Source organism: Mustela lutreola, chromosome 12 (assembly GCF_030435805.1).
Source record: "Mustela lutreola isolate mMusLut2 chromosome 12, mMusLut2.pri, whole genome shotgun sequence".
Taxonomy (NCBI): domain Eukaryota; kingdom Metazoa; phylum Chordata; class Mammalia; order Carnivora; family Mustelidae; genus Mustela; species Mustela lutreola.
In genome coordinates, this window is record NC_081301.1 from 94,982,154 (window position 1) to 94,993,951 (window position 11,798).

The 11,798-nt window shown below is 33.8% G+C and overlaps 1 protein-coding gene across 1 annotated transcript in view; it reads left to right on the forward strand.

Moving 5' to 3' along the window:
* Window positions 1–7,512, forward strand: part of JAK2 (Janus kinase 2) — a 140,076-nt gene extending 132,564 nt beyond the window's left edge. Inside the window, exon 25 of the mRNA XM_059143324.1 lies at window positions 244–7,512. Coding sequence (XP_058999307.1) covers window positions 244–351 — 108 coding nt within the window. The 3' untranslated portion in view covers window positions 352–7,512. The remainder of the gene's footprint in view (window positions 1–243) is intronic.
* The last annotated feature ends 4,286 nt before the right edge of the window (window positions 7,513–11,798 follow it).

Genomic DNA, 11,798 nt, shown 5'->3' on the forward strand with positions numbered 1-11,798 from the left:
TTTTTATCCACATTCATCAGGTGATTTTATTTCCTTTTTATACAAGGATTTCAGGTCACTTTATGACATTTAATTTGCTGAGCTCTTGGATAAATAGCATCATCATAGGACTGTGGACCTAAGCATGACCGTGACATGTGCCTGCCTAGGACAATTAAGTGGAATTTCTCAATTCATGTCTTCCACCAATTAAAGATGGCACTTTGTGTTCATTGTAATTGTGGCTTATTTTCTCTTTTCTAGATTTATTTGATCATGACAGAATGCTGGAACAATAATGTCAATCAACGCCCCTCTTTTAGAGACCTAGCTCTTCGAGTTGATCAAATAAGGGACAACATGGCTGGATGAAAGAAACAAACGTCACTCTGAGACCAAAATAGACTTAAAGAACAAAGTTTTGTATTTCACATTACTGTGGACTATTATTACATATACCATTGTTAGGTATATCATGATGCTAGCCAGCAATGATGTGGAAATATCCATTCAAAACTTTCAAAGTTTAGTGAGCTTTTTCTTCGTGAAGACGTCGGTAAAAGACTTGATGAAAAGTCCTTAGCAAAGAATTTTGTGATTTCACAAACCTAATCAGTCCATTAACATCACTTTTCTTTGGCAAAAGAAAAAAATAGACTTTTTTCAACTCAGAATTTTGAAAGATGAAAATATCATAATGTAGATTTTACAATGTTGACGATGCACAGAATATGTATGTACAGTTTTTACCACAGTGAATGTATAATACCTTTGCATCTTGTGTGATGTTTTACACAAGGGCTGGTGTTCATTGATAATGTTTCCGAATTTTTCCATAGTTGATCTACAATAATGTCACTATACAAATTATGCTTAGATAATTGAATAAGCACCTTGCGTTCTTGTTCATCTATATCACTGGCCAGCAATGTAAGCAGTTGTACACTTTCAGCTTGTAGTTCTATGTACTGTAAATATTTTTCAAAGCAACGGGAACAAATGTTTAGTTTCATTTGTATAGGAAATTTCCCTTACCCTAAAGAATACCTTTTGAAATGGAACAAGTTTACAAAGATATAACACAATCTATTTTCTTATTTGTCTCCCTTGTATCTCTTTGTGGTGAGTATGTTTTTAAAATAGAACTATCTCCAAATTTTTCTAAGACTGCAGTGAATAGTTTTCTTTTAAAATTTTGAGATTATGAATGCCAGGAATATTGTCATGCATTTAACTGTTAGCTGCTAATAAGATTTTTCAATCCCTGGGACCTTTGGTCATGCATTACAATTAAGCATAAGCCATAAAATATATTGTTTTTTAAATGTATATGCTTATTGAGATGCGTAATAGGTTAGGAATTTTTTTTCTGAAGAATATATATTTTAGGGGTTTCAGAAATCTCTTGTCATAGGAGAGATTTCCTTTTGTTAGATTCTCATATACAAGGGAGAAATGAGAATAAATTGGTGAAAAGTATCCTTGTTAATTTTATTCAAGAATGCCAGTAAAAAATTCATAATATATGTCTTTAAGACAAATGAGAGATATATATTTTCAATTAAGTATAAAGAATTATTTGTTGTTACCATCCTTTGTTTTAGTGCTACTCCAATGTGGAAACCATACATAAAATGTGGTGGGGAAGGGTTGTGTGTGTTATTTATACAAAGTTTAAAATACTTATTAGTATTTCATTTAACTAGAGGGTAGTTTATTTTCAGTGGTATATGCTGTTTTTTTTAACTTGTACTTAAAACTTTTGGTTATTTTTTGGAGGTGGCTTTGAAATGCAAATTATATATTTTTTAAAAATGCCTTACACAGAAAGTTTGAGATTTTTTGGTTGGAAAGAAGGAAAGGTAAGAAATGCTTTTTACATTATCTTTAAAGCATTTTAGTAGTTACCAAATACAGAAAACATCTAAAATGATAGTATATTAGGTTTTTAAAAGATTTCTGAAATTTTGATGAAAGTTGGATATAATTTTTATTTAATTTGTGGACTTCTCAAGGATTTGTATAAATACTACAATTAAGAGATCTTCCATGCTGCTACTTTTCAAGTCAAAAGTAGAATATGCTTGATTTCAAAAACCTAAGTATTTAAAAGATTTTTAAAGGTTTATAACATTTTGTTTGTCTTTAAAAACAAAGGTATTAACTAGATTACTTAAAATTTTTTTCTCTTAATGTTTCAGTTTTTAGTTTTAGGGAAAATAATCCCACATAAATGTTCTGAAGTTTTTAGAGTGGGATGAGTACCTTATTGTAAAATTCTTAAATTTGCAAGAGAATTATTATTCATTGAAGATTTGTGATGTTTTAAATTTTTATTCTGACTATACATAAAAACAAGTTAACCTGCAGCTGTTCAGTTGGTTCTGCACAAGAAATAGGTAAGTAATTATTGTACCAGTTAATGCCAAATGTTTCTTCAAATTAATATTCTTTAGAAATGAGGGTAAAGATTTTCTTAGAAGTCTGTAATTCTGTAAATATTTCAGTATATTAAGTTATACAGTCTTTATATAAATAATCCCTTACTTCCATGCCTACTTACTTTGGGAAATAGTCACTTCCTTATGTTATCTGTATGTATGCTGCCAGTCACGCTCTAATTTGCTGTGGAAGAGTGCTGTCTTACAAATTAAGACTTCTCTTTTAAAGTTAAGTGAAATTTTTACCACAAGTATAACTCGATACTTAAATTTTATTTAAATACTTTTATTGTGGAGTAGATATAAGAAAGTACCTACAGTTCTATACCAGGGGAGTGGCGTTATGTGGTCCGTTTACAGACTGCTGTTTTCTTTGTTGTGCTTTTAGCATGTTTCTACAAAATTGAAATATTGGTGTAATAAATATTCAGAAATTATTTTCTTTTTTATTGTCACCTAACCAAGGAAGGGGGGGGTATACACATTGATGTAGGGATATGCAGAGAAAGCCTTGTATAAAAAATAGTAAATTTGTCTTTTGATTTTTTAAGAAGCGCTTAAAATTGTTAACTCATGATTGTTAACTCATGATGTGCTCTTTATGAACACTGCTGTATCCACGCCACGTCTGGTACTTAAATTATCTCTAAGGAAGGTTTTTTTTTTCCTAATTTTTCAGTGTAACCTATTACAGATCTTTCAGTTTGCTGTATTAGAATAAATAATAATAGTAAGTATATAAGTCAGCAAGATTATCCAAACAAAAGACTAGGTTATATATGTTAAATCTCATTTTATTTAAGAAAAAAAGTCAGAGTGTGGATCTGAGAAAATACTTGGCATTTACTCACAGGTTTGGACTGGTGTACTTAATTTCAAGATAAATAGGATGAAGTGTTTCACGATGCTGACAGGAACATTTAGAGAGATATCAGAATGACAAGAGAATTTTAAAACTTTCAAATTCATATCAGATAGCCTTAACTTTTCACATGAATCAAACTTTTAGTAAAATGCACATTATATCCTAAATAATAAAATATTTAATTTTGTAATCTTACCAGTTTTATTTTACTTTATTACCATATTTTCTTTAGATTAAGAAGTTAGTTTCTATTGTACTTATGCCATATGGGATTGCTTGGTTGGTGCAGGCCCTAAAATACTGTTCATTTCCAGTCTTATAAATTTATAAGGAAATGCTCCAACTGAAACACTGGTCTTCATTAGTATGGTTGTAAAAGTTAATGATCATCATTCCATGGTAAGTCCTTTATTTGCATAACAAATTACTTAACATTTTATTTTTGAAAGTAACTGTAGCAGGTTTATAATATAAGAACATTAAAAGAGCTTTAAGAGTCCCTGTTCCCGGTTACCCACATTCTTAGATTTTGTAAATGGTTTACATTTTAATACTTGCCTAGGAAGCACACCTATAGATGCTATTTATTGGGGTCAAGCAGGTCAGCTTTGAGCAGTGTGAGCAGAAGCTTAGCTTTTAGGGGCACCTGGGTGGCTTAGTTGTTAAGCATCTGCCTTCGGCTAATGGTCCCAGGGTCCTGCTTGGTGGGAAGACTTTTCTCCCTCTCCCACTCCCCCTGCTTGTGTTCCCTCTCTCACTGTCTCTCTGTCTCTCTCTCTGTCAAATAAATAAATAAATAAATAAATAAATAATTTTTAAAGAAGCTTAGCTTTTAGATCTGTTTGTAAATAACAATAAATTGAGCAAGGGGGTGAGATAGAGATGGCACAGCAGGTAATACGGATGCAGCGGGCAGCTGAGAAGGCAGATTATCAGTTGCAGATGATAATACAGTATCAGAACAAGTACTAGAAACACAAATGAAAGGATGCAATAGAGGTATTTTTTGATCAGTTATCCTTTCAAGTACAGTTGTATACATAGATGGAAACCTTTAGATGATTTTCAAAAAAAAAAAGGTAAGGGGATAATATTTTTAAGAGTAAGTTTAGGTGCTTTTATCTTCTTTATTTTTTATTTTAGGTTCTTTTAGTTTTTGTTATTTTATAAAAATATTTATTTAAGAGAGAGAAAGAGAATGAGCAGGGGAGAGGGACAGTGAGAGAGGGGAAGAAGACCCTCTGAGCAGGGTGCCCGATAGATAGATATATAATGCTATATATTAATATATTAATGTATGATATAATATTAATATAATATTGTATAATTATATATAACAATATTTATAATAAATGTATATATGATATGATGTGTGGTATATTGTATATTATATAAATATAATGTTTTATATTTATATATTAAAAGTTTATAGTGATTAATAATATTAGAGGTTAAAGAAATCACAGTAAAGAAAATGGAAACCAAATGAGAAAGATAAATCTAACACTCAAGGTACGCAGTTATGAAAATGGAAATTTTCTTTTTTGACTATTTGAAATACACTTATGCTTTCTTCTTCTGCATAATAGTTTTGTTGAAGGTTGCTATAGCAATGAGTCTTTATAGCTATCCCTGATTTTAAGTATATTAACACAAAGTTTATTATTTTATGTCCTTAGTAACATTATTTTATTTTTTATTTCTTCTTATTAGTAACATTTTAGACCCATCAATTTTTGGTTGAAGGAAAAGTAAAAAGAAAGTTATTTGCAGGATCTAAGACTTCATTTTGATTCTTAGGAACAAATGACTGAATTTGCTAACACTTGTAATCTACATAACAAAGGTGTCAGGGCCCTTGAACTGCAAGCTGCTGGGTGGCCCAAAGCTAACTGACATAATCAGAAGTGGTTTGTGTTAAATGTTTGCAATTATTCACTACTATTCAAAAAGCATTTTAAAAAATAACAGTCACTATTTCCTATAAATCCTTCCAGAAGAAGGTTTTTTAAAATGCTGTGTTTTTTTTTTTTTTTTAAGATTTTTATTTATTTGTCAGACAGAGCAAGCGAGAGTGTACAGGAGGGGGAGTAACAGGCTGAAGGAGAACAAAATACCCCGCTAAGCAAGGAGCCCCATGCAGCGCTGAGTCCCAGGATCCTGGGATTATGACCTTAGCTGAAAGCAGATGCTTAAGCGGCTGAGCCACCCAGATCCCCAATCCATGTTTCCATCAGTAATTTTGAGGATAGTATGAATCTTCTAGTACCACTTCTTTCCCTTTCTGTTAGTGATTTTATAACAGTGCATTGCAGCTTGTTGAATAGGAATTCTTGATAATAAGAGTAAAGGTATTGTTGACAATGAAAACTGAAACTGAATTTTGCCTTTTTATTGAAGGACTTGGAAAATGTTGAACTCTATCATTGTAAATTCCTTAAGAGACCCCATTTATTTCCAAAAGTATTATTACAGGGAAACAATTTTTCAAAAACTGTAGAGGATAGTTCTTTTCTAAAAATGGTTTGTAAATCTGAGACCTACGGGACAGTGAGTATGGTTCTGGGAAAAAAAGGAATTTATAAATTTCTGTCAGAGCTGAGATTAAATTCACATTTTGTGGGAATTTTTCTAACATCTTGAATTTCTCTTATTTTAAATTTGCTATAATAAATGTGGAGGATTAGAGTACAAATAACTCAGTCAAATGCCAAAAATACTTCAGCTCTAATAATTACCTAGGTCATTTTCTTATATTTGCTCCAACTTGCCTCTTAATGGTCATATTCTTAGTAGAATTCTTTCTCCTCTCTAAGATAAAAAAAAAAAAAAAAAAGTATCCTGTCCTCATCGTGTATCACTTCAGATCTTCCTACATAGGTATTCGCAAATCCTGGTGGTATATCCACTTAGAATTCCCTGTTAGATAAATATTCAAACAAAACCAAGAGATAAAAAAATTAATTATGTTGCAACTCTGAGAATATTATCCCTAATCATGATGTTTTCAGGGATCCAAGTTTGCTGTGGCCCCAAACAAACTCAGATACAAAAAAGGTGGGTATCTTGGGCCTGGACTTAGTATGAGAGAGTTTCATATACTACTTCTCTTTAGAACATGGTTTTTTAAGAGCTATCACCTGTAAGAGGGTCAGTACTCTTATTGGGGGAAGAAAACTCTTTTTAAGTATAGAGCACATAAACAGATATGCTGTGCTTTTAAAATTTCATGGTGGAGGAGAAGAGGGAGAAAATGAAAGGTCAGCTTCTGGTTGGGGAAGGGAAAAGGGAAATAATATAAAGACAGTTGAGGAACATTGCTCTAGAGGGTACTCTTACGGACATGGGCCAAACCAGCACTACCTCAGAAATGACCTCAGGAAAGGGAAGATATGTGTGTCAGAACAGCCGAGAGTATGAGAGCTTTAAGCAAATATTCCAAATAGTGTATCTGAAATAAGAAGTAGCTGATATGTAATCTTTCTAAAAAGTAATCTAATTTTAACCTCTCTAGAATTTAAAGGTTTTTCCTTAACAGATATAAAAGTTGGGTCCTCTTCAGTGGAGATAAATCCCTGAGTACCATTTTGTTGTCTTGTTTTTACATTTTACAGTAAGTAAGATTTAATACTCCCCTCAAAAAACTTAACAGGTATTTTAATAATATATGACACATTAACAATTTGCTTATTGGTCAGACAAGGAGGTAATAAAGTACTTTTTGATATTAAAACTATGTCCTATCACTGTATATTAAAGTAAAAAATAAAATTTCCACAGAGAAAAAGGAAAGAAGCAATGCCAAGTTAAGATCATATTTATTTTATGAAATGAAATTTATGGAGAAGACTGACTACTCATTTTTGACTGAAAAAATGCTACAGGGTTTGGTTTGGTTTGGTTTAATTTGTTAACTATCTTCCAGGGTGTGAAGTGGTGTAGCAGTGTGGTTTTGATTTGCATTTCACTAATGATGAATGATGTTGAGCATCTTTTCATGTGCAATTTATTGGCCATTTGGGGAAATGTCTATTTAAGTCCTTTGCCCCATATTAAAATTGAGTTTTGTGTTAAGTTTTGTGTTAAGTTATAGGAGTTCTTTGTATTCTGGATATTAACCCCTCATCAGATATATAATTTGTAAGTTATTTTTCCCATTCTGTGGATTACCATTTTACTCTGTTGATTTGTATCCTGTGAAGCACAAAGTTGTTCAATTTTGCTGTATTCCAATTTATCTCTTCTTTTGGTGTCCAAAGAATCACTGCCAAATCCAATGTTGTGAAGCTTTTTCACTATGTTTTCTTCCAAGTATTTTACAGCTTTGGCTCTTACATTTATGTCTTCAATCCATCTTTAATTTTTTTCATATGGTGTAAGGTAAGGGTCCAACTTTATTTTTTTGCATATGGATTTCCAGTTCTCCCAGCAACATCTGTGGAAGAGTGTCCTTTTCCCCACTGAATGATCTTGGGGCACCCATGTTGAAAAATCATTTGGCCATAAATGTGAGAGTTTTTATTTCTGTTTTATTCCAATAGTCTGTGTATTTGTCTTTATGCCAGGACCATACTGTATTGATTACTAGTAGTTTTTGTGGTTAAGTTTTGAAATCAGGAAGTGTGAGCTTCCTTTGTTGTTTTTCAAACAACAAACAGCTTTGTTGTTCTTTTTCAAAAATTATTTTGGCTTTTTGGTGTCCCCAAAATTCCATATGAATTTTAAAATTGGTTTTTCTATTTCTGCAAAAAAATAGATTTTTGCAGATCTTGGGGTTTTGATAGGGATTGCATTAGATCTGTATATCACTTTGGGAATAGGTAGTACTCTCTTATGTAGATTATCTCATTTTATTTATACAACTTGTAGGTACTATTATTTTTCTCATTTTAGGTGTGTGGAAACTGAAGTTTAGCAATATACAATAATTTCCAAGTCTCACGTATAGAAGGAAGAGATGCTACAATTTGAACATAGGCAGCCTGACTCCAATGCCAGAGTTCATAATATGTGTTGCCTTTCATAGCTTTGGCAGCACACATAAAGCAGCAATAGATTTAGGTAAGCTTTCTGCAGTGATCCATAGTTATACTGCCCAAGTGGCCAGGTGACAAAACCATTTTCCCAGTACAAATTATTTGAGTATATTTTTAGTTGTGTGGCTACACATCCTATGCTCTGAACAAAAGAATTTAAGTGGGCAAACATAGAAAGTAGGTCTTTGTGGAAGGAGCAGTATAAGGGATGATACTGCCTTTTCCTAGAGCTGAAAGAAAGTTGAAAGTAAATGAATTTTTTAAAAGTTTGGACTAGATGATCTTTGCCTCTGAGAGTATTCTGCCAAAATTCAATTTAATTAACATACACTGTATTATTAGTTTCAGGGGTAGAATTTAGTGATTCATGGTACGCATTAAGTGTCCTTCTTAGTGCCCATTACCCAGTTACCCCATCCCCTGATCCGCAACCCCTCCAGCAACCCTCAGTTTGTTCCTTAGAGTTCAGTGTCTGTTATGCTTTGCCTCCTCTGTTTTCATCTTATTTTTCCTTCCCTTCTGCTATGTTCATCTGTTTTTTTCTTATATTCCACAAATGAGTGAAATCATATGGTATTTGTCTTTCTCTGACTTACTCTGCTTAGCATAATACCCTCTAGTTCCATCCACATCATTGCAGTTGCAAGATTTCATTCTTTTTAATGGCTGAGTAATATTCCATCACATCTTCTTTATCCATTCATCTGTCAGTGGAATCTGGGCTCTTTCCATATTTGAGCTATTGTGGACATTGCTGCTGTAAACACTGGGGTGCATGTGAACTTTCAAATCACTATGTTTGTATCTTTTGGATAAATACCTAGAAGTGCAATTGCTGGGTCATAGGGTAGTTATGTTTTTAACTTTTTGATGAACCTCCATACTGTTTTCCAGAGTGGCTGCACAAGCTTGCATTCCCCACCAACTGTGTTGGTGTTGGGAAAATTGGATAGCCACATGCAGAAGAATGAAACTGGACCACTCTTAAACCATACACAAAAACAGGCTCAAAATGGATGAAAGACTTAATGTGAGATAGAAATCCATATCCAGGAATCCAATCCAATCCAAATCCAGCTTTGGTTTTCTTTTTCAACATTCATTTGGCTATTCGGGGTCTTTCTGGTTCCATACAAATTTTAGGGTAGTTCCAGCTCTGTGAAAAATGCTTGATGGTATTTTCATAGGAATTGCATTGAATGTGTAGATTGCTTTGGGTAGCAGGGACATTTTAGCAATGTTTGTTCTTCAGATCTGAGCTTGGAATGTTTTTCCATTTCTTTTTGTTTTCCTCAATTTCATTTATAAGTGTTTTTAGTTTTTAGAGCACATATCTTTTATATCTTTGGCTAGGTTTGTTCCTAGGTATCTTACGGTTTTGGTGCAGTTGTAAGTGGGATTGATTCCTTGATTTCTCTTTCTTCAGTCTCATTATTAGTGTATAGAAATGCACCTGACTACTGTGCATTGATTTTATATCCTGCAACTTTGCCAAATTCCTGTATCAGTTCCAGCAATTTTTTGCTGGAGTCTTTCAGGTTTTCTACATAAGTATCATGTCATCTGCAAAGAGTGAAATTTTAACTTCTTTGCCAGTTTGGGTACCTTTTTTTTCTTTTTTGTCATCTGATTGCTGATTTTAGGACTTCCAGTACTATGTTGAACAACAGTTTTACCATCAAATTCTTAACTATTATGTCAACATACTATAAATTATTGAAAAAGTACCGCTTTTCAGGACAGTTATACCCAGGAGAGATAACTTTCTCTGCTACCCTTATGAACAAGGATTCTGTCATTTCAAGACCTTCAACATGTGTCCCAAACTGCCTTACCTAGATTTATTTCTTCTTACTCCTCAACAGTAACTTTCAAATCCAACCAAACTGGTTTATTCACCATTCATTCCCTTATAGTATCTTATAGCTTGGACTAGAGGGTATGGATAGAAATGGAAAGACATAGAAACAGATCCAAATGATGAATTGGATGGGAGGGGTGACAGAAAGGAACAAATCAAGGATGTTCCCTTGGTTTTGGTTTGATGGATGAGTTCTTATGGAGAAGGAGGGAGTTTAGACAGAATTCCATTTGGGACATGTTGGGATGCCTGCAATATTTCCAAGTAGGGATGTCACATAGATACATAGATAAACATTTAAAATAACAGATATAGGTAAGGTAACTTAAAGAAGTGTTTTTAGAGAAAGGAAGCAAATAGAGGGTAAGGTTCTGAGACAATCACTTAAAGGTTAGATAGAGAATGAGTCAGCAAAGAAAGACAAATAGTGGCCAGGGAAAGAAGAAAACAAGCAGAGTGGAGTTTCGTGAAAGCAAGAGAAACGTGTTTTTAAGTGGGGAAAAGTGGTCAGCTTTTTTTTTTTTTTTTTTAAGAGAGAAGTCGGTAGGGTGAGAGGGAAAGAGAGAATCTCAAGCAGGGGGCCTCACAATCACAACCCTGAGATTATGATCTGAGCTGAAATCAAGAGTCAGGTGCTTTACTGAGCCACCCAGGCGCCCCATGGTCAATCATTTTGAATGTTATTTACTGAAGCACCAAGTAATAGAAGCTTTGTTCACTGACCATTGTACTTGGCCACTGTGAACTGATGGTAAATTCATTGTAGGTTGAGGACAGCTTCCAGACTGGATCCGGTTGAGGAGGTTATAATGTTGGTAAGGAACTAAAGACAGTGTGGGTAGATTACCATTTGAGAAGTTTTGCCATGAAGGGGAACAGGAAAGTAAACTGATAGTGGGCAAGAAAATAAGATTCTTGGTATTTATTTGGGAGTTATTATATCAAGTTTATATGCTGATGGAGTGAGCCATGAAGAAAGAAAAACTAAAGGGGTGCAAATTATAAAGGGGGTAAAATTTTGAATGGGATCCGGGCACAAGAAAGAAATGAGTCTTTAATACATCAAGGACATTTCTCCATTTACAGCTAGAGGGCAGATGGTAAAATGGTAAATACAGGTAGGTTTGTAAATTTGGTAGTAGAAACATGAGAGCATCTTCCTGTGTTTATTCTGTATTCTACAGAAGTTTGAAGTGAAATTACTAACCAAAACTGATAATTTGATGGTACACCCATGTCTCATTTGATTACTATGGTTTTTGTTTTTGTTTTTGTTTTAAGAGATATTTCTTTTAGAGAGACAGCACATGCATGAGATTTTGGCAGGGACAGTGAAGAGGGAGAGAATTGCAAGCATACTTCCTGCTGAGTGTGGAGCCCTATGTGGCACTCAGTCTCACAACCCCTGAAATCATGGCCTGAACTGCAGTCATGACTCAGACACTTAACTGAGTGAGCCACCCAGGTGTCCCTTTTCTTTCTTTTTGATTTCCTTGAAAGATCTTTGGAATGAGCAGAGCCATCCATCCCCCAGCTTCCAGTGCTGCTGTCCTCCTTCCTTCTACCACTTCGCCCACTCTAATGGCCATGGCCATTCTTGGCATCCCCTGTGAGTG